Here is a 23,148-nt window from a genome sequence, read left to right as displayed (position 1 = left end):
TAGTACTGCCAGACCCCACTTGGAGTCCTGCATTCAGTTCTGGGCACCACAATTTAAGAAGGATATTGACAAGCTGGAACATGACAGTGAGAGCTGTTCGGCAGTGGAATTTGCTACCAAGGAGTGTGGTGGAGTCTCCTTCTTTGGAGGTCTTTAAGCAGAGGCTTGACAGCCATCTGTCAGGAATGCTTTGATGGTGTTTCCTGCTTGGCAGGGGGTTGGACTGGATGGCCCTTGTGGTCTCTTCCAACTCTATGATTCTATGATTCTTTGGGCAGAGGAGAAGGACCAAGATGATAAAGGGTCTAGAAACCAAGCCTTACAAGGGAAAAGTTGAGGAAGCTGGCCCTGGTGTGTAGCCTGGTGATATGGGAGTCGTTTTTCAAATATCTGAAGGGCTGTCACATGGAAGATGGAGCAAGCTTGTTTTCTGCTCCCCCAGAGAGTAGGACCCCACCAAATGAATTCAAACTACAAAGAATGAGATTCCTAATCAACGTTAGGAAGAACTTTCTGCAGGTAGATGATATTCTACAAAAACCAGTGATTGAAAATGGAGTGATGGAGAAGAATGAAGGATTCATAATGCACTGGTTTTTCACTCCAGAAAAAAAAGATGAGGGCGCTCAGATTTCCAGTCTTCCCCAGGGTAGAAATCCAGATGAGGAGAATTATTGGAAGCATAATCCAAATGTCCCTTCAAGTTGACTAACTTGGTAGGTTTTCTTTTCAGTCCCCAAATGCTCAGTGTGACTAGTGAGCATGAAAGGGAGCTGCTGGATTTGGTACCTAACTCAATCTATGGCCGCTGCTTTTGGTAAGGTGCTTCTCTCTGTGTATGTCTGTGTGTCTGTCATCTCTCCCAAGCTCTAGTGGATATCTCATTTGGAGAAACAGGGAGAGTTCCAGCTACAAGAAGACCCATCTCATAACCATTGATTCTCATTGGTTCCCACTGGACTACTTGCCAGGAACCTGACAAAGGAATAGTCAGCTAGCAGATCTCTCAAATGTTCATTTATACTTTCAAAAATATTAATATTTGTGTTGTGCTTTTTCAAGAACAAATGCTGAGCTCAAAGCGCCTCACAATAATCATAGTAGCATTTAAAACAACAACAACAACACTGCAATTACTGTAATATCAAACGCATTGGCATCTAAATAAAGCAAACAAACAATATTCCTGTCTTCCGCTGTTGGAAACCTGCACAGACTTACAGAAAATACCTTTTTTGTGTTTTTAACAAAAATTAAAAATGATGGTCTAATGCTTAGACTTCAGAAGTTAGCCTGTATCTTAGTGAAGATGATACTGTTTCAGCATTTTTTTGTATTTTTACTTATAAGTATTTTATATTGCTTCAACATTTCATTACTACTAATAATAACAATAACAATAATAATTAATTTGTTTCAACATTTCCCCCCGCAAAATATAATTGCATTTTACTGATGTTACAGGTTCCTGAATAAAGGACATGCACATCACAATCCCTCAGTTTAACTCATCTCTTCCTCCAATAGACCCATCAAATAGAGCTAAAACTGTGCTAAACTTTGATTTAAATATTCGAAGTGCTAAACAGACTCTGTGTTTCAGTCTCAAGGAATGTATGATGGACCTAAAGGATGTTGACCGATTGTTTAAACGTCTAAGTACATGTTCCGGACTGACCAAGATCAAGTAAGTGATCAAGATCAAGAAGGCATTGTGTGAATAAACCAATCCTATTCATTTAAAGCCCATGGACCTGCTCAGTTTATGTAGCCAGATTAATACAATAAGAACGCAAAACTAAACTCCTATTGGTATCCAGTGTTTTAATGCATAATCCTCCCATAATGCAATTTGGGAATAGGCTGCTCTTCAGTAGGAAAAAAATAATGCAAGTGAATATAGGATGAGCCTGCCTAAGCCCTCAGATTTTCTCGAGAGGTCCTTCTCGCAGCTCTGTCAATTTCTAAGGCTCATTTTGCAGGGACGTGAGGCAGGGCCTTCACAAAGGCTGCACCCAAAGTTTGGAATTCCCTCCCTAGGCCCCTTTTATGAAGCTATTGGGCAAGGCTTTCCCCCATCATACATGTTCATAGTAGACTTCCTTCTTCCAACATGTTTGTTGAACATGTGGCGTAGTGGTTAGAGTGTTGGCCTTGGACCTGGGAGACCAGGGCTCAAGTCTCTACTCAGCCATGTAGCTGACTGAGTGACATTTGGTCAGTTGTAGTCTCTCAGCCTGGCCTACCTCACATGGTTGTTGTGAGGATCAAATGGAAAAGGGGGAAACCATGTACTCCACAATGTGTTATGCGGAGGAAAAGTGGATATAAATGTTCTGGTAATAATATTGTTTTGAATTTTCCACCCTGGCTATGCAGCTTGTCCGGCAACTCACTGAATGATCAAAGTGTTGAACGACTTCTGAAATTCCTGCCCTGCCTCAACAGTGTGGAGCTCTTAAGGTGAGTCTGAGAGCCTCTGCCTTTTTTGGCAGGTGGGAGCCTCTGCCTGACACGCTGGAGAATTGCTACCAGTCAGAGTGGACATTGTTGGGCTAGGCGGCCCAGCAGTCTCACTCAGCCCAAGGAAGCTTCATGTGACAGATCCCCAGGGATGACCCAAATATGATTATTTCTGTTTTCTCATCTCACAGTCCAAGGCTGCCAGAGGCAAATAAACCCACAAACATATTTCCTATTCTCTGCCAATAAAAATAAAATCGGTAATAATAAAAATACCTGAGAAGATTCACAATTCATTGCTCTTTCATGACACGCAAATGCAGCTTGCTGCCTGAGGAAGCCATTGCACTCTGTCAAATGATAGGGCCGGCCCTTCTATCTTTTAAGATGTTGGTTTGGGGGAAGGATGTTATGTAAATATCATGAGGATCTGTGCCTTGGAACGAGGGGTGGGTGGAGAATTGGGAAAATGAGAAACTGAGGGAAACTGAAGTTGACAGATTCACCCATCCCTACTTGGTTGAGACTGATGGGAATTGTGGTCCAATTGTGGTCCACTTGGAGGACACCACATTGGTCAAGATTGCCCAGGTTTGCTATATTATATTCCCAATACTGGGAAACACTTAGGTATGGGCTGATTCACTCAAACCATTTTTACATGGAATTTTCCGTGGTCAACCCCAACATGTTTACCTCCTTTTTTGGTACACTGTCTCGTTCAGTGAGTGTTCAGTTCTTTGAGAGAGAATCACTGCAACTCAGCCAACATTTGAGAAAGCTTCTTGGAGATGTTCAGATTCCACCTTGGTGTTTCTTCTTGACACACTCACAAAAGCCCCCATCATCACCTCCCCGCAAGAAGTAAATTTGTTTTTAATTTTAACTTGGTACCATGCATGCTTTCAGAATTATAAGTCACTTTGAGACCTCTTTGTAGTAAGTGATAGATAAATGTAACAAATAGTAATAGAAATAATGAATTTCTGACCTTGCTGATTAACTGCCATTTTTGCAATGGCTCCATGTGTGCAGTTGATCTATTGCCAATTTGGATCCACGGACTGATTTTCAACTCAACATTTGGACATTTCTGCTTCTTCCTACCTCTCTCCTACAGCATCACAGAGAGCAAGTTTTCATCACATTGTGTTTGCTTGCTGGCCAACTCAGTAAACCAATGTAAGAGAATCTGCAGAGTGGAAGTCAGGTAAGAGGGTCAAGGCCCCAGGAATTTCAGGACATGGAGAACCTTTGACCTCCTCTCCCCTTTCAACTTAATCCCAAAGAGCCAAAAGAACGGAGCCTTCACTCCTGCTGCAATTCTAGGTGAAGAAGCTCCATAATATTAATCCTTAGATTAGTGAAACCATCAATGGCTACCAGCCACGATGGCTATGTTCTGCCTCCAGTGTTGGCAGCAGCCTGCCTCTGAATACCAGTTGCTTGGGATCACCAGGGAGGAGAGCACTGCTGTCGGGCTCAGGTCCAGGCTTCCCAACATCTCATTGGCCACTGTGAGAACAAGATGCTAAACTAGACAGGCCGTTGGCCTGATCCAGCAGGACTCTTCTTAAGTTATTATGTTCTTAATTCCAACCCTTTATTTCTACAGTTTTCATTTTCATTTCAACCCCATTGCACCCAGCAGCTGCAGAAATTCAGTGGAGTTGACTAGAATACACAGAAGAGCAGATGTTCTCCTGTGCTTTCTTTGGGATGGGCAGTTGGATGTGCATCCTCCTTTTTTAGGCCCCACCCCCTGAAAGTGAAGTGGGTGGAAATCGGAGATGGGGGAGGCAGGGATCTGGAATAACCTTAACTTTAATCCAATCAGCCTCAGCCAGAATAGCCAGTCATCTGGGAGGATGTGGGTTGTAATGCAATAATGTCTGGTTGAAGTTCCTAGTCAAGGTATTTCCTTGTGTGTTTATAGATCAAGTGAAAATGCTTTTCTGCATTTTGTGAAAAGTAAAGAAAGCCAGGAAATATGCTGCAGGTATGTGCAAACCGATCATCCTCATTTCGTGACAATTTTGCTTCCTTCAAACATGCTGGGTTTTCCCTCCTGGCCCTTTGGAAATCCTCCTGGATCGTTGGCTTTGAGCATGTTGTTCTCAGTCCACCTAAATAAATTTAGAAATGCTCATGCTCTTGAAGGATGGGATAAACTTCACCAGCCTTTATCATTTTCCTTTTACATTTCCATCATTTCTTCACCATTTTATTATTGTTCTTAATTTTTCTAAAGACTAATGTCTAGCTTTCTTACTTGTCTGCCCTCCAACAGACTAACTAATTGTGGCATCGGCAAGTGCGAGATCATCAAGCTGTGCCCCATCTTCGAGAAGTGTGACCGTCTTGCAGAACTGGAGTAAGTGTGATCTCCATTGTGGGTACGAATGCATCAACCATGATGAGCCAGGATCATGCCACACCTTTGCTGGAGGCTTTTGAAACGAGGTTGGGTGGCCATCTGCAGGACTGGTGCTAGGGTTTCTGGTGCCCTAGACAGACTACCTTCTGGCACCCCCCGCCAAAGCCTGCTTTAGCGGGAGGTGGGGGTGGTGAGGAGGCAAGCAGCAGTTTCTCTGCTGAACGGAGAAGCTGCTGCTTACCCGTCCCACCCCCACCCCCACCCCGCCAAAGCCTGCTTTAGCGGGAGCCAGGGGTGGTGTAGGGGGCAAACAGCACCTCTCCGCTATAGCGGAGAAGCTGCTGCTAGCCCGTCCACCCCCCTCCCCAAGCCTGGCCAGCACCCCCTCCATTTTGGCACTCTAGGCAATTGCCTAGTTCGCCTTAATGGACGCGCTGGCCCTTGCCATCTGTCAGGAACTCTTTAGCTGCGATTCCTGCATTGCAAGAGGTTGGAATAGTTGACCCTTGGGGTCCCTTCCAACTCTACAATTCTATGATTCTATTATTCAGGCATTGCTGGGACACTAACTTTGACTTACCATAGAAATGTATAATGGACTGTTGTGATGGTTTCTGTATACAAATCCAGGAGAGCTCTGTCTTGCTTATTTCCTTTTCAGTCTTTCTGGAAACCATCTTGGCAATGAAGGACTAAGTTGCCTCTTAGAACATTTGCCCAGGACCCACATTCCCTGCCTGATGAAGTAAGTGGGTGCAAGAGGGATAGTTATGGGGTGGGGTGGGCTGGGAGGTGCCCTAAGCCCACTTCTGGCTCTTTAACTTGCACATACACACTGACAGCTACTGACATTCTCAAATCATCCCATAAAGAGCTTTCCATCACCTGGAACAAACTTTTAACTAACAATAAATCTTGGGAAACACCTTCAAGGGAGAGCACAGTACTTGGATAGCTTTGCGCTTGTTTTCCGTAGGCTAGTATCTGTAAGGAACATCCAGCCTGTGAGGTGAAGAGTTGCGCTGTAACATGTAGTCGCCTCCTATGTTTCAGCCAACCCCCATTTTCTGGTCTCCTATGCCTGGTGGAACATCATTCCAATGTTCAGGTTGTGAGTGCCATTCCATATGCAGCCAAAATGGCCATGCCATTTAGGGGGAGGTGTCTGCAGGCTTGGAGGAATAACAAGGTTCTCAGAAGCACATAAAATATTTAGGGGGTGGAACTCTAACCCGAGGGAACCCCCAAAACAGCCTAAGGATGAATCAGTGTGTTCAAGGGCCTGGAACACTTATTGATTGTTTGCAAGGTGAAAATAGGCAGCGTTTGTGTGTCAGGGAGGGAGGGGGTCCAGAATATTAAAGACCCTCCATCTTTCTGTCAAGTTTGAGTACCTGAATGTCATGAGGTTAATGAATGGCACCCGGGAGTCACGGGACCATTAACTGATCAGGGGGTAGGATGGAAGATAGAATCTCAGAAAGGGTACAGAAACACTATTTACCTTCTGCTTCTTTGTCCCCCTTTCTTTCTGCTATCCCTCTTGATCTGCTTTACAATGGATGGTGTACAAAGCAGCTTTTGCCTTGGGTGGGAGGTCCAGGCTGGTGAGCAGGTATCTGACCATCTTAAAGTACCTTTAGTCCAGTCTTGGGAGTGGAATGGAACAAAAAACTGCACACTGTTGTAGAGCACAATGAAGAATAATCTGCAACATTTTTCTCTTCCCCCTTCTGCATAGAATCAACCACAACGGGGTCTCACAAGATGGCATTCTCCATCTCGCTCATGTCTTTGCCACATGCCAAAATGTGGCTGAAGTTCATGTGAGGTATAATTGCTTGTAATTTATCTCCCCCAAGCCCAACACATACACTTGTCCCTTGGAACTAAACTAGAGATGGAAAAAAAAAAACACACACACACGATTGGGAGAGAACTTAATATGAAAGGGTTTTTAATGTGGATTCAGAAAGGGGTGAACTTTCAGATATGGAGACAAAGTTTACAATTGCACCTAATGGGAGCATGGTAGAAAGCATAAAGAAATGGGTTGGAGATAGAGGGAGTGGCTTGATTGACTGCCGTGCATGTGTGGAATGAAGAGACCGGGTGCTTTGAAGGCTGGGGCTCCCACCATAAGCTCCTCCCTTCACACAATGCATTTAAAGCATTGTGATACCACCTAAAGCAATCATGGCTCACCTCAAAGAATTATGGGAGATGTAGTTTGTGAAGGGTGCTGGGAGTTGCTAGGAGACCCCCCTGTTCCCTTTGTTGTTGTTGTTGTTCAGTCGTTCAGTCGTGTCCGACTCTTCGTGACCCCATGGACCAGAGCACGCCAGGCACGCCTATCCTTCACTGCCTCCCGCAGTTTGGCCAAACTCATGTTAGTAGCTTCGAGAATACTGTCCAACCATCTCATCCTTTGTCGTCCCCTTCTCCTTGTGCCCTCCATCTTTCCCAACATCAGGGTCTTTTCCAGGGAGTCTTCTCTTCTCATGAGGTGGCCAAAGTACTGGAGCCTCAACTTCAGGATCTGTCCTTCTAGTGAGCACTCAGGGCCGATTTCCTTGAGAATGGATAGGTTTGATCTTCTTGCAGTCCATGGGACTCTCAAGAGTCTCCTCCAGCACCATAATTCAAAAGCATCAATTCTTCGGCGATCAGCCTTCTTGATGGTCCAGCTCTCACTTCCGTACATTACTACTGGGAAAACCATAGCTTTAACTATACGGACCTTTGTCGGCAAGGTGATGTCTTTGCTTTTTAAGATGCTGTCTAGGTTTGTCATTGCTTTTCTCCCAAGAAGCAGGCGTCTTCTAATTTCGTGACTGCTGTCACCATCTGCAGTGATCATGGAACCCAAGAAAGTGAAATCTCTCACTGCCTCCATTTCTTCCCCTTCTATTTGCCAGGAGGTGATGGGACCAGTGGCCATGATCTTAGTTTTTTTGATGTTGAGCTTCAGACCATATTTTGCGCTTTCCTCTTTCACCCTCATTAAAAGGTTCTTCAATTCCTCCTCACTTTCTGCCATCAAGGTAGTATCATCAGCATATCTGAGGTTGTTGATATTTTTTCCGGCAATCTTAATTCCGGTTTGGGATTCATCCAGTCCAGCCTTTCGCGTGATGAATTCTGCATATAAGTTAAATAAGCAGGGGGACAATATACAGCCTTGTCGTACTCCTTTCCCATTTTGAACCAATCAGTTGTTCCATATCCAGTTCTAACTGTAGCTTCTTGTCCCACATACAGATTTCTCAGGAGACGGATGAGGTGATCAGGCACTCCCATTTCTTTAAGAACTTTCCATAGTTTGCTGTGGTCGACACAGTCAAATGCTTTTGCGTAGTCAATGAAGCAGAAGTAGATGTTTTTCTGGAACTCTCTAGCTTTCTCCATAATCCAGCGCATGTTTGCAATTTGGTCTCTGGTTCCTCTGCCCCTTCGAAATCCAGCTTGCACTTCTGGGAGTTCTCGGTCCACGTACTGCTTAAGCCTGCCTTGTAGAATTTTAAGCATAACCTTGCTAGCGTGTGAAATGAGTGCAATTGTGCGGTAGTTAGAGCATTCTTTGGCACTGCCCTTCTTTGGGATTGGGATGTAAACTGATCTTCTCCAATCCTCTGGCCACTGCTGAGTTTTCCAAACTTGTCGGCATATTGAGTGTAGCACCTTAACAGCATCATCTTTTAGGATTTTAAATAGTTCAGCTGGAATATCATCACTTCCACTGGCCTTGTTGTTAGCAAGGCTTTCTAAGGCCCATTTGACTTCACTCTCCAGGATGTCTGGCTCAAGGTCAGCAACCACACTACCTGGGGTGTATGAGACCTCTATATCTTTCTGGTATAGTTCCTCTGTGTATTCTTGCCACCTCTTCTTGATGTCTTCTGCTTCTGTTAGGTCCTTTCCACTTTTGTCCTTAATTGTGGTAATCTTTGTACGAAATGTTCCTTTCATATCTCCAATTTTCTTGAACAGATCTCTGGTTTTTCCCATTCTGTTATTTTCCTCTATTTCTTTGCATTGCTCGTTTAGAAAGGCCCTCTTGTCTCTCCTTGCTATTCTTTGGAAATCTGCATTCAATTTCCTGTATCTTTCACTATCTCCCTCGCATTTTGCTTGCCTTCTCTCCCCCGCTATTTTTAAGGCCTCATTGGACAGCCACTTTGCTTTCTTGCATTTCTTTTTCATTGGGATGGTTTTCGTTGCTGCCTCCTGTATAATGTTACGAGCCTCCATCCACAGTTCTTCAGGCACTCTATCCACCAAATCTAAGTCCTTAAACCTGTTTTTCACTTCAACTGTGTATTCATAAGGAATTTGATTTAGATTGTATCTTACTGGCCCAGTGGTTTTTCCTACTTTCTTCAGTTTAAGCTGGAATTTTGCTATAAGAAGCTGATGATCAGAGCCACAGTCACCTCCAGGTCTTGTTTTTGCTGAGTGTATAGAGCTTCTCCATCTTTGGCTGCAGAGAATATAATCAATCTGATTTCGATGTCGCCCATCTGGTGATGTCCATGTGTAGAGTCGTCTCTTGTGTTGTTGGAAAAGAGTGTTTGTGATGACCAGCTTGTTCTCCTGACAGAACTCTATTAGCCTTTGCCCTGCTTCATTTTTAACTCCAAGGCCAAACTTGCCAGTTGTTCCTTTTATCTCTTGACTCCCTACTTTAGCATTCCAATCCCCTATAATGAGAAGAACATTATTCCCTTTACAGAGTTCTGTTCCCTTTACAGAGCTACAATTCCCAGTGTGTTTTAACAGTCAGTCCCTCTTCTCAGGGAACCCTGGGAATTGTAGTTCTGTGATGGGAATCTAGGGGCCTTCTGACAACTCTCAGCACCCATAACAGACTACAGTTTCTAGAGTTCTTTGGGGGAAGAAGCCATGACTGTTTAAAGTGGTGCCATAGTGTTTTAAATGTATTGTGTGACTGCGCCCTCATGCCTTTCTCTAATCAAAAGCAGTGGGTAGGCTTCAGATGTGTTTTCTGATATGCAGTCTAAGGTAGTATTTGATTCAGTTGGCTTTGCAACGATAGTTGTCCCAGTGCACATTTATGTTGGAAATGCCTCTGCTGTCCTGCGTACAGTAAATAGTGTCAGAGATGCGCAAATACAATTTATATCTCACATGTGAACACACACTAACAACTCAAGGAAAGACTGGTGTGGAAAGCTACTCGTAGGTATTGCAGAAAGGGAAGTGTTGGAATAATAGAGAGGGGAGTAAGATTGTTTCAAAAGGATGTTGAAATACCAGAAAGTAAACACTGGTTGAACAACATTTAAAGCTGCTTCCCACCTGTTTTTGTTTTTCTAAAAATGTGTGTCTTTCTCTTTGCAGTTTGTGCTCTGAGGCAACACTGCTGATCACCCTAGTGAGAGAAGATAAACCTCAAAAGATCCTGAGGTAATTATTTGAACATTATTCTACTCCCCTTTTGAGATGGAGCAGGACAGTTTTTACAGCAGGGGTGGAGAATCTTTTTCAGCCCAAAGTCTGCATTCTGTGGAGAGCTTTCCAGGGGCCACATGTCACTGGCAGTCAGGGGCCAGAGGCATGACTGAACTGCTAGCCTGCAGCGAGAAGTAAGTTAATGAACTCCCAAAGCATCCATGGAAGAGGGAGCATGCTGCTTCTCTGCGTGGTTTGCTTCTTTTGCTTTCCTTCCTACCAATGAATTTCTGCTATGGTTGAGTAATTTACTGTATCCTTGCATCAGATGTGTTTCAATAACCCAGTCACTTCTGATGCAGATACACAGTGGAGGTTAACTCAGATGAGGTTGCCTGTTGCCACCCTCTGTGAGTTGCTTCTCTCAGCTTTCCGCCTTACTAACAGGAGTCATGCTCAGAAAAGAAACATGATTGACAGACAAACCAGCAAAAACAAGGGTGGGGGAGGCTTCTCTGAAGGCAGATCATGCTAACTCTTACACACGTAATAACAGAGCATGAGTCCAATTTTATTTTTATTTATAAATGCTGCCCTCACCTGTCAGGTGCACTGTGCCATGAAGTAAAGAATCTACCATAGATGGGAAAGGGCTGTAGCTAATGCTAGATATAGAACCTGGAACTAAGGGTGGAAGGACCTGCCTATTTTGGTTCTCTCTGTTTCTAATTTTTCCTATCTTAAATTCAGTTCTTCAAATTTATGAAGCAATCTGCAAATTATTATTATTATTTTAAATCATGAAAATTCTTCAGCATTTATGGGCAATTTTTTCCTAATACAGTGGTACCTTGAGTTACAAATGCCTCAGGTTACAAACGCTTCAGGTTACAAACTCCGCTAACCTGGAAGAGTTACCTTGAGTTGAGAACTTTGCCCCAGGATGAGAATGGAAATCGTATGCTGGCGGCAGGGCGGCAGCAAGAGGCCCCATTAGCGAAAGCACGCCTCTAGTTAAGAACAGTTTCAGGTTAAGAAAGGACCTCTGGAACGAATTGAGTTTGTAACTAGAGGTACCACTGTAATCACCTTTTTGTATGCAACTTCTCAAAGCAATTTCTCCTGACAAAGTGCATTTCTGTATATTTCCACCAATATATTCATTTTTATGCACACACATACCCCAATCTATGCATTTTTGCAAACATGGTTTGATTGGAGAAGTGCATAGCAAAATTTGGCCGAGTGCAAATTTTCAAAGGTGGCAGTGTTTTGCTTCTCATATTGTTTTAGAAAGTGCAAATCGGATCAATTTGCTTTTAACTGTGAATTGGATTTCTCCCCTTCCCATGCCTAGGACCTTCTGTATGCAAAGCTCTTAGTGAGCTTTGGTCCTCCTTCCAAGTCATTTAGAGGATCTCTTTAGAAACATTTTGTTTCTAAAGATGGACTGCCTTTAGAAATCACTGTAAGTTCTTGACCTACCCCAAAGGAGCTCACTTGACTTGATTCCTTCTTTCTTCCAGCATGAAGCAGTGCTGTTTCCAAGCAAAACATCTGGCGCTGCTGTCCACTTCTCTGGGCAAGTGCCTTGCTCTGAGCAAATTCATGTGAGTTTTGGTACTTCTGTCATAAACACTAGTCCCATTCTGATTGACGTGAAACACTACTCTGGTTCCTTTAAAAACAGAGTAATAATAAGACCCCCTCAAAAGATTTGCTATCTTTGCTCTTAGGTCAGCTAATAATGGCATGATGCTCAGCAGTGCAGAAGATCTACTCAGGGCCTTAAGGAAATCAGAGGGCATGCTAAGAATAGGGTAAGCCTTTCTCTTCTGTCATCCAGTTGAATTCAAGCTGTCAGAGATTCAACCCTGCTTCTAGTCTTTTGCTTAGGGTGTATCTAACAGTTACATGGGGTGCACAGCTGCTGCAGCCCCTTGTCTCCCTAGTAACCTCTTGAAAACATGTTCTTAGATGTTGCATTTGGAATTTCTGTTGCTCTTGCAAATGTGGGCCATAAGAACACCAAAAATGTCCTGCTGCATCCTGTAATTCAGCAAACACGGGTTCCCCTCAGCAGATCAGCAGATAACCCATCACACTGATTTATAGCCCATTCCTCTGCATGCACTCTTAAAAGAATTCCCATTCAGTGGGATTTGCTCCCATGCAACTGTAAGGACACCAGAAGAACCTGCTGGATCTGGTCCAGCATCTTGTTCTCACAGTGACCAACCAGATGCCCATGGGAAGTCCATGAGCGGAAGCCTGAGCACAACAGCATTCTGCCCACCTGGTGTTTAGAACCACTTCTGCCTTTGACAGGGAAGACGGAATGTAGCTGTAGTGATTGGTAGCCATTGATAGCTTTTTTCCTTCCATGGATTTCTCTAATGCACTTTTAAAGACACCAAGCTGGTGGGTGTCACTGCATCTTGTGTTTGTCTGGGTACTTGTCTTGGAGACCTAACTCAAATCTTAGCTGGGGGCCAAATTCCACATTATGGGTGGGGATGAAGCACCCACCAAAACTGGGTTGCTTTTGCCTTTCTCCATATCTATTGTCACATCTGAGACTAAACTTCCCAGTACTTACCTGGGAGTAAGAATGGTCAGGTCAATCTCTTTCCAGCTTCCAACATTCACATTATTTTTGTATGAACACACTTTTACATGCATTTTAACCTAATTATGCCATTTTGTATGCATTGTTGTACATTTTTGGGGCCAAGAACTATATTGCAAAATTCAGAAAATGGAAGGAAAGCTGTTTTTGGTCCATTTATTAGTCTGGGTAGTGCAAACCTAGTTGGTTTTGCTTCTAAATGCATATAAGACAAAACCCTCTGGCATCCCTGCTTGGGAATAAACCCCACCAAACTCAGCAGGATTCACTTCTGAGTAAGTGTACATAGAACTTTGCACTGTGTTTAAACAAAAAACTAGCAAACAAATCCAGGTGAGACCTCACATGGGCCAATCTTCTAACAAAGCAACATATGTGTGTCCTTTGCTTTGCAGTATCGAAGAGCCTTGGGTGAAAGATGAAAGCATCATTATCCTTCTGAAGTTGGCTGCAGAAGTCCAGGGAAACATCACAGCCATCACGTAATTAGTTCCTCTGTGTGTCTGCCTTCTTGAGTTGTTCTTTGAGGAATAAAATACATGGTTGGCAGGAAAAGATGGTGAACAAATCCTGTGAAAGCCTTAAAGGGAGATAATTTTCTCCCTAAGAACATGTTTCTGTATTTCAACAGAGCTGGCCATGCATCTCAGAGCAAACTCTGGATCAGGGATGGGGAACGTGTGGCTCCCCAGATCTGGTTGGAGTCTTAACACCCAGCATCCCTGAGCACTGACCATGTGGACTGAGGCTGATGGGAGCTGTGGCCCCAAACAGGTTAGGCTGAGGTGGGGAACTTGTCGGCTGTGGCTGACGAGAGTCCAACAACATCTGGAGGGTCCTGAGGCTCCCCATTCCTTTGCTAGGTGCAGCCACTGTTGCATATGCTCATCTGTGGTTGTGGTTGTGCTGGCTGGGCTCTATAGTTCAAAACCTCTGGAGATGCCTGGCTGTCCTATGGGAAATGAATCCAGAACCAAAGGCCACAGTGTGTTGAGAAGATCTCCCTGGAGAAGATGGAGGTGGGTCGTACCTCTTGTCTTAACCTCCAGTCTTTACCAGTAATTCCTGGATTGCGGGGGATTGGACTAGGTGGTCTTTGGAGCCCCTTCCAACTCTGTTGTTGTTCTGTCGTTCAGTCGTGTCCGACTCTTCGTGACCCCATGGACCAGAGCACGCCAGGCACGCCTATCCTCCACTGCCTCCCGCAATTTGGCCAAACTCATGCCAGTCGCTTCGAGAACACTGTCCAACCATCTCATCCTCTGTCGTCCCCTTCTCCTTGTGCCCTCCATCTTTCCCAACATGAGGGTCTTTTCCAGGGAGTCTTCTCTTCTCATGAGGTGGCCAAAGTACTGGAGCCTCAACTTCAGGGTCTGCCCTTCCAGTAAGCACTCAGGGCTGATTTCTTTAAGGATGGATAGGTTTGATTCCAACTCTACGGTTCTGTTATTTCTTGCATTCAAGCGCACACAATGCAAAGATGTCAGAGGGAGGGGCAACCTAGGTATCCAACGTTGGAGGTGGAGTGAAAGGCCCCATTCCACTTTCTCCACACATTTCCACTTTCTTCTGCCGTCCCCACAAGTAAAGCACGAATAGCACTTTGTTCTTCAGTTTCTGTTGGGCAGCCTCTATGAGGCAGGGCAAACTTGTTTCAGCTTTCCTGATTTTTTCCTTCCATTTTTGGCTAGGCTAAGGAGAGACCAGGCCCTCTTCGTAGTGGAACAGGAATTTCCTCGTCAGGAGGAGAAAGTGGAGTCCGTGGTCAGCCGGTGAGGAAGTCATTGTTCTTTGGCTGGTGTGATGGTTGCTCATTGTACTATACCATGATCCCAACGCTCATGACACAGCTAAACTTTAGTTCATTACAATGCACTAAACTGGCCAAATGACTACAAAGAAACCCTACATGAAGGTGGCAGTGGTGGAAATCAGTTTTCAGCTTAATTTGAAAATCTTCCGCTCAGGGGCCTTTCCCAGTTTCCACACCCTCTGTCCATGCACAGGCAACATCTGCTTAAGCTGCCCTTCTGTGTTCTCTTTGTGTGTGTCTGCGGCCTGCAGGTTGCATCAGTGTGAACTGGAAGCCAAAGGAGTCTGCTTTCTGCCAAAGCTCATTGAGAAATGTAGACAACTCTGGGCGTTAAAGTGAGTGTGTGGAGAGGGGGGGTCTCTTCCACAGTGGAGTTTGTTTGCTTTTGGTTTCAATCACAGAGAGCTGCTGGCTGTGTTGCTGGCTGCAGCCAGACTTGAAATCACCAGACATTGGACATCTCCATGGGATCTCTCTAGGGATGGGTGGCATGGGAGGGTGTGAAGCATGGCCTTACCTTAGCACTTAACTCCTCTTAGGAGAGCTTTAAGGGGGTGACTAAATGAGACCATTTTGATGTTGTATGGCTTCCCTTTATATGGCTTCCCACTATAACAATAGTGTTCTACATAGGCCCCCAATGACACATGCTTTTTATGTAACAAGGCTGCCTTATTGATATATCACTTTCTGCTTTCCCAGTGACTACTTGTGAATGTATCACACCTGTCCTTTTGTTGTTACAGCTGGTCTCAGATACAGTTCACTGATGCTGAAGCAGAAACCATCTCTGACACACTGCCACATTTTCCATCACTGAAGAAACTTGGGTAGGTATGAATCGCTGTGTGCTCTGGATTGTGTACCTGTTGTGTGTCTCTGAGTAGCACCTTCCAGGATTTGAACCTCTCTAGTGTCAAACACACTTTATTGTGAAATGGTTTCATTTTCCATGCTCTCTTCTGTGATCCAGAAACGCTTGAATACAGGTTTTTAGAGTTAAAAATCAGTAGTGTAATCTTATGCAAAGTCTCTCCAGCTTGGCAATTTAAAATAGGTGGAGTTATGTATTATTATGACTTTAAAACTGTCATGTAGGCACTAAATAATATATTTAAACAGAAACCTATTTATGAAAAACGGTTCAGTATCTCTAAGGGAGGGGAATGACACAAGTGCAAAACAGTGGGTGTAATTTACTATGCACATGCTAAACTTTGCAGCATATCTTAAAGTTTAGCAGATTTATCAGCACTCTCATCAAACTACGTTTCCCAATATCCCTTTGGTGAAGCCATGATAGTTAAACTGATACAAAACTGGTTTAATCCAGACTCAGAGAATGAATGAGTTTCTAATAGTATATAGGAGGGGGCTGGGAACCTACGACTCACAAGTGTGGGGGAGCGAAATCTGTTCAGTTTGTATTTTAATGTAAACCAGTGAAAAATGTACTTCTCGATCCATAATGTGAACCAAAACACAGCTCTCCAGTTTGTGCAGGGTTTGCATTCCTGGCACCTGTACACATCAACAGAGCATGCAAAAGCCTGCCCTGCCCCGCCCCTGCCCCGCCCTCTTCCAGGTCCAAAACGACCCATGCATTGGCGGCTGCACATCATTTGGACGTGCGCAAAATGGTCACTGCCTATACTCTGCATTAAGATTGAGTGTTTATGTTTGTTTATGCCATGGCCTCTTGACATTTTATAGCCACGTGGTGACTTCTTACATTTATGTCTCATTTGCCATCCCGTGGTTGCAAATGACTGGGCCAGGTTACATTCAGTGGACAGAAAGCTGCTGACTACCCTAAACCTGCAATGGTTTTGAATTTCCAGGTTAACCTGTTGCAGTTTCCTTCCCCCCGGAATGGAGCACCTGGCTGAAGCATTGCATCAATGCCACACTATTGAAGACATTGAGTAAGTTTGATATCCGGTATGTGAGTGACTGCGATGGGCATCTCTTTTCACCCCTGGGTAAAATAAATAACAGGCCTTCTGAAAACTGTCTCTGGAAAGACGGCGGCAGAGGGGTCAACAGGCAAGCTAACACACCCACACCCATAAAACCAAGGAACAAAATCAGTTTTGGCTAGCACCTGGGCAACCACGGAAATCTTAACCTGATACCAAAAAGATGGCAGTGTCAGTGTCAGATGCATCTCCTTAAAGAGGCCATTCCAAAGTCAAGACACCACCGCAGAAAAGGCCCTCCCCTTGGTGCCTACACTAACCTGCCCCTGCTTCAAAGGGGGCTTGGAGAATGGCCTCTACAGAAGCCCTTGACCCACCGGCAGACTGGTATCTGGGCCCCAGGCTCTTATCGCATTACTTCGGGTTGCCATTTCCTCTCCCTCCTGCACAGTTCGCTGCAAACTGAATATGTAACTCTGCTCCTTTCTAGCTTTTCCAAAAGTGAACTTGGCATGGACATCAGTGCTCTGATGAACGCTCTGGAGGGAAAACTTCACTTAAAGAGCATAAAGTAAGTGGCCTTTCAGTTGGCCTTAGGTTAGGACTAGGAGTGATCCTGTGTTCTCCGGGGATCTGGCGCTCTCCCCAGACCCAGCCTCTTTCAGTATTTTTGCATAGCTGGAGTGGGTTCTTGAACTCTGGTTGAAGGATAGGGAGGGGCGTGTGTAGAAACTAGCCTGTTCTACCAAGGTAAAATAGCTTTGCCTACTTTTGCCTGTAACTCAGCCCACGACTGTGTCCTTCATTCTCCACTTCATTGGGGTATCCTACTTGCATATGAGTTACAGCAGGGGTAGGCAACCTAAGGCCCGTGGGCCGGATGCGGCCCAATCACCTTCTCAGCCCAGCCTGTGGATGGTCCAGGAATCAGCGTGTTTTTACATGAGTAGAATGTGTGCTTTTATTTAAAATGCATCTCTGGGTTATTTGTGGGGCATAGGAATTCATTCATCCCCCCCCCCCCCATATAGTGCGGCCCACCACATGGTCTGAAGGATGGTGGACTGGCCCATGGCTGAAAAAAGGTTCCTGATCCCTGAGTTACAGTGTGGCATAATGCCACGTGGATAGAGAAAAAGTTTTTCTCCCTCTCTTATAACACCTAGAACTCATGGACATCCAATGATGCTGAATATTGGAAGAATCAGGCCAGATAAAAGAAAGTCCTTCTTCACACAGTAGAGAGTTAAATTATGGAACTCACTCCCACAGGATGGCCACCAACCTGGATGACTTTAAAAGAGGATTAGACAAATTCAGGGAGGAGAGGGCTGTCCGTGGCTACTAACCATGATGGCTATACTCTGCCTGCATGGCTGGAGGCAGTAATGCTTCTGAAGATCAGTTGCTGGGAACCACAGGAAGGGAGAGTGCTCTCGTGCTCAAATCCTGCTTCCTTGTTTCCCAGAGGCACCTGTTCTGCCACTGTGGAATATGTGGGCCATTGGCCTGATCCAGCAGCCTCATCTTATATTCTTTATGTTCATGGAGCAAAAGGTCAAGGCATAAACTGGAACAGAAGGCAAGTTCTGGACCTTGAACAAAGACCAGGGTGTAGATTCAGGACCGCGGACAGTGGTCCAGCAGGTGAGGCAGAAAATCTCACAGCAGTGCTTTGAAGCAACTTTATTGCCTGGGCTGGGTAGTCAAGATGGAAGCTCTGCCCTCTGAGTGCTGCACCTGGCCAGTTAAAGAGCCAGTACTCATTTTCTGCTGCCATTGGATTTTTCTTGGCATTGAGGTTCCAAGGACTCCCTTGGGAAAAGCCACGCCTGGGCAGCAGGCTCTGATGCCAATTGATTGGCATGGGAAGGAATGAATGATGGCCTTCATTGGGGAGGGCCTCATTGGGGAGGGCTGTGCACTGAAGGATTCCTGGGCTGGGACTTGGCGCCGTTCTCACAAAGTTAGTCCCTTTGTTGCCCGAGATGACAAAGGCGGAATTAGGAGCATATATTCTTTTCCAACACTACTCCATGCTTGGATGATGCTGAAACAGTATGTGGCTTATACATGGAGGGGTTCCTACTTGTGAGTTTCCAGGTTTGCCAGATAATTTTTTTAATGATCTGACTTCCTCCCAGGATAGTTCCTGTGTTTCCAGCTGGGCTGCCCAAATAGCAGAGCTGCTGCCAGAGGGGGTTCAAATATGCCATTTCTAGCACTTCATATTCCTATACAAGACACGCAAGGTCTGCTCCTCTGGCCTCTTTCCACCTGGCCTAGAAGGGCTGGGGGTGGGACTCTGACTGATTGTAGCCACAAGAGCTGCTGCCAAAGGGTCCAGAGGCCACCTTAGATGTGGGTCCTTGCAGGACCTGCTGCTCAGGTTGCCTAGAGATTCTTGGGCTGGGGCTTTGTTTAGAAGTTTATGTTGATTTAACTGTGGATATGCTCGGTTTTTGCTGCTGATGGTATTACGCTTTTGCATTTTTATTAGGAATTACGTGGAGGTTCTTTTATTGTATGCTTATTGAGATGTTTTCATTTCTTGTTTGTAACTTCTTGAGTTTTGTTAAGTTTTTGTAATTATGTAAGTTTTTTTTAAAGCATGGTTTTACTATGAAAAGGTGGCATACAAATAAATAATTTGCATTATTTGTATCAACAGGGACTAGCCACAAAGGCTATGTTCCACCTCCCCAGTCAGATGCATTATGCAATATCAGTTGCTGGGAACTTTAGGCGGGCAGATTTCTGTTGCACTTCTGTCCTGCCTGTGGTCCTTGCAGAGACACCTGGCTGACCACTGGGAGAACCAGGTGCTGGACTAGACGGGCCATTGGCCTGATTCAGGGGGCTGTTCTAATGTTCTGACAATGATATTCTTATTTACATCTTAGCCTTAGCTCTCTGAATCTCAGCAACGCAGATATTCTCAATCTGACCTCAAGACTCTCAGCAATGCCTCTCCTGAAAAGACTTATGTAAGTATGGCTATGGGTAGAGGTTCGATGCAACAACAAAAGATATTTATTTTGTCACTGTTCAGACCTGCCAGTTTCAGTGGCTGGCAATATGCAAGAGAGCTTTGATTTGCCCACACCAAGGAATTGGGTAGCTTCTTAGCTGCAGTTGGAGTAAGTGCTGGGCCGGAATCCATCATCCAATTTCTCAGAAGTTTTCTTCCCCTGTGAAATGGGGTTCTGTTTACCGGCCTCAGTCTTAGGGTGCTTTAAATAAATATAATAATAAATAATTTTTTTATTTATACCCTGCCCTTCCCCGCCAAACTGGACTCAGAGTGGCTAACACCAATAAAATCACAACAAAAACATAAAACAATTCATTAAAATACAGATTAAAATACAATTTAAAATTTAATTTAGACTGCAGCCTCATTTTTAAGTAGCCCACCAATCACACCAAAAGAATGAAACATCAGGGTTAAATTGAAGCCAACCCAAAGGCCAGGTGGAACAGCTCCATCTTGCAGGCCCTACGGAAAGATGCCAAATCCCGCAGGGCCCTGGTCTCTTGTGACAGACCGTTCCACCAAGTTGGGGCCAGTACTGAGAAGGCCCTGGCCCTAGTTGAAGCCAACCTAGCAACCTTGTGGCTCGGGACCTCCAAAAGTTATTATTTGAGGACCTTAAGGTCCTACCCGGGACATACCAGGAGAGGTGGTCCCTTAGGTACGAGGGTCCTAAGCTGCATAGGGCTTTAAAGGTCAAAACCAGCACCATAAACTTGACCCTGTACTCCACCGGGAGCCAGTGCAGCTGGTAGAGCACTGGATGAATGTGGTCCCCTGGCAAAGACCCTGTGAGGAGCCTCACTGCGGCATTCTGCACCTGCTGGAGTTTCTGGGTCAGCTTCAGGGGCAGCCCCGCGTAGAGCGAGTTACAATAATCAAGTCTGGAGGTGACCATCGCATGGATCACTGTGGCCAGATCAGGGCGAGAGAGGTAGGGGGCCAACTGCCTAATACTGTGGAGATGGAAAAATGCCACCTTTGCTATTTGTTTAGATTAAAAAAAAAAATTTGGAAGGCATGGGGTTGGCCTAAGGAATGAACACAGAAGAAATTGATGTGGATAGGACATTGATGTGCACCCGTCCATTCCTGCTGTGAAGTCCACTGTTACCCAGCATGAAACAAATATTATGAGAAGCTTTCACCTTTTCGGACCATTCAGAATAATTGACTCATGTTTCATATTTTATGACTGTTATTCCAGTTTGCATAAAAACCGTCTTGGTGGTGAGTCCTGTTCACACCTTGCACAAGTTTTGAAGAATGCCATTCACATGGAGAAAATTGAGTAAGTTCATGTTTTCCGCTCATGTCTGCCACTTTAACACACCCCCTCCCAATGTCCAGCTTCATTGTCAGAATTAATTATGAAAGGAGAACATGTCTTAATTAATTTTCACTCTTTGTTCCAAAGCAGTGGTTCCCAAAGTGGGTGGTAGAGGGGCACTGGGATTACCTAGGCCAGTGTTTTTCAACCACTGTTCCGTGGCACACTAGTGTGCCGCGAGAGGTTGCCTGGTGTGCCGTGGGAAAAATTGAAAAATTACTTTATATATAGTCAATATAGGCACAGAGTTAAATTTTTTAACATTTTCTAATGGTGGTGTGCCTCGTGATTTTTTTCATGAAACAAGTGTGCCTTTGCCCAAAAAAGGTTGAAAAACACTGACCTAGGCAGCTGCTAAGAGGCAAGGGGGTGGCAGTGGGGCACTGGAAGTATAAGTGACTATCAGATGTTGAAAAGCAGGTATCACTAGATCAGTTTACTCAGTTTTGTTGCATTAGCTAAACTAAATAGATTTAATTGGGTTTTGAAACAGTGAGATGGTCTCTGAAGCTCCACATACATGAGCCAGAACAAAATGTCATGAACACGGCACGTGTTTTCTTTAATCTTATGAGCTGTTGGGTTTCTTTCAAAGTTTGAGCCACAACAAGATTGATGATGCTGGCATGAAAGAAATCGCTATGGCCATTCCGGAAATGCAGAACATGAAGCAAATTGAGTGAGTTTCTTGTGTCTGTATCAACCCAGTGAGGGACTACAGATTGTAGTCTCGGCGGAGGAGGAATTCCTGGTCCTCTGCCCACCAAATCCAGCTATGACAGATTAGCTACAGTTCTGTGATATGAAGCAGCTTCCTCTGTTGTTGTTCCTCTTTCAGCCTCTCTAGCAACAGCATTGGCTCTGCCGGTGGACAGTGTTTCGTGGAGGCTCTGAAGCACAGTGAGAACCTGGAGGTGCTCAAGTAAGCTCAGACCTTCTACTGGGGATTTTTTTTTATCAATTCCCTTTCAAAATAACCAGGTTCCTCAGAAAAGCGTTTCCCCAGGCTGTTCATATGGGGGGCTGGCTGTTGAAGAATGCACGCCCACACCCATGAATATTCTGTGAAATGGTGCGCTCCTTTCTCCTACAAATGCAGCTGGTGCCAGCTCCAGGTTTGTGTGATGGATTTCGGCAAGGAGCCCTCAGTGGGCTCCCTTCTCCTCCTCCCACCCATCCCCAGCTCATGTGTGCTGTCTTCCTCTGGGCCGGAGTGCTTGAACTCAAGGGATGGTGTGCAGAAGAGCCTGCAAGACTAGGAACCGCAATATCAAATGTTTCCTCAGTCTGATAATCTTATAATCCTCAATTTGATAATCTGATAATGCTGATATTCTTTAATTGGATTTGGGATTATTATTTTTTACCCATGTGCAACTGTTACTCACGCTACATGGCTATTTTATAGTTCAGTTTCAGTTTTTAATTTTAATATCATTGTTCATTGTTCTCTCTGTTTTATATGCATTATACAACTATTTTTTTAAATGTTTTCTCAATAATGTTTCACAATCCACTTCCTTTCAGGCTATCTGGGAACAATATTGGAAACGAGACTCTGGAAAAACTGGCTCTGGTTCTGCCCAACTTGCACTGCCTGAAGGTCCTTCAGTAAGTATCCTGGTTCAGGATGTACAGATCGGTCCAGTTTTCACCTGTGTCAGAGTTTGGGTTTCTTCCTGACTTCCCTCGTTTGGTCTGCTCCATCCAGGATGTTCTCCACACTCATCACTCAGCAAGTGTACAATCTGTGAGCCTGTGTACACAAATAGTTGAGCTGTACAAAGCAACACGTGTTTACCCTTTTCGCACAAACGCTAGGCAAGGGCCCTCCCCACTTAACTATCCTCTTCTTTCCTCAGCCTGGCATCCTGTGGCTTTGACTCGGAGGGAGTGGTTTGTTTCGCCAGAGTCCTCTTCCATTGTCCACAAATAGAGGAAATCAGGTGAGTGCAGCTCGTAGGGAAGGAAATGAAAACAGGAAGGAAAAACCAGTAACACATGGACTCTAGAATTGGAAGGGATTCCCAAGAGTCATCTAGTCCACCCCCCCCCCGGCAATACAGGACTCCTAGCTAAAGGATCCCTGACAGATGGCTGCCCAACATCTGTTAAAAAAAAACTTCTGAGGAACTTCCCACCACCTTCCAAGGGAGTCCATTCCACTGTCG

General features: G+C 44.8%; 1 protein-coding gene across 1 annotated transcript in view; it reads left to right on the top strand.

Annotated features, from left to right (window-relative positions):
• NLRC5 (NLR family CARD domain containing 5) overlaps positions 1-22,592 on the top strand; it is a 47,028-nt gene extending 24,436 nt beyond the window's left edge. Inside the window, exons 22-43 of the mRNA XM_033158680.1 lie at positions 734-817; positions 1,604-1,687; positions 2,380-2,463; positions 3,584-3,673; positions 4,400-4,462; positions 4,754-4,837; positions 5,502-5,585; positions 6,582-6,671; positions 10,202-10,267; positions 11,779-11,862; positions 11,989-12,072; positions 13,277-13,363; positions 14,573-14,653; positions 14,946-15,029; positions 15,441-15,524; positions 16,536-16,619; positions 17,104-17,184; positions 19,517-19,600; positions 20,855-20,938; positions 21,573-21,656; positions 21,816-21,899; positions 22,505-22,592. Of these exons, the coding sequence (XP_033014571.1) occupies positions 734-817; positions 1,604-1,687; positions 2,380-2,463; positions 3,584-3,673; positions 4,400-4,462; positions 4,754-4,837; positions 5,502-5,585; positions 6,582-6,671; positions 10,202-10,267; positions 11,779-11,862; positions 11,989-12,072; positions 13,277-13,363; positions 14,573-14,653; positions 14,946-15,029; positions 15,441-15,524; positions 16,536-16,619; positions 17,104-17,184; positions 19,517-19,600; positions 20,855-20,938; positions 21,573-21,656; positions 21,816-21,899; positions 22,505-22,592 (1,822 nt within the window). The remainder of the gene's footprint in view (positions 1-733; positions 818-1,603; positions 1,688-2,379; positions 2,464-3,583; positions 3,674-4,399; positions 4,463-4,753; positions 4,838-5,501; positions 5,586-6,581; positions 6,672-10,201; positions 10,268-11,778; positions 11,863-11,988; positions 12,073-13,276; positions 13,364-14,572; positions 14,654-14,945; positions 15,030-15,440; positions 15,525-16,535; positions 16,620-17,103; positions 17,185-19,516; positions 19,601-20,854; positions 20,939-21,572; positions 21,657-21,815; positions 21,900-22,504) is intronic.
• The last annotated feature ends 556 nt before the right edge of the window (positions 22,593-23,148 follow it).

The sequence above is a fragment of the Lacerta agilis genome, chromosome 8 (genome assembly GCF_009819535.1).
Source record: "Lacerta agilis isolate rLacAgi1 chromosome 8, rLacAgi1.pri, whole genome shotgun sequence".
Taxonomy (NCBI): Eukaryota; Metazoa; Chordata; class Lepidosauria; order Squamata; family Lacertidae; genus Lacerta; species Lacerta agilis.
This window is presented reverse-complemented; position numbering and strand designations above follow the sequence as displayed.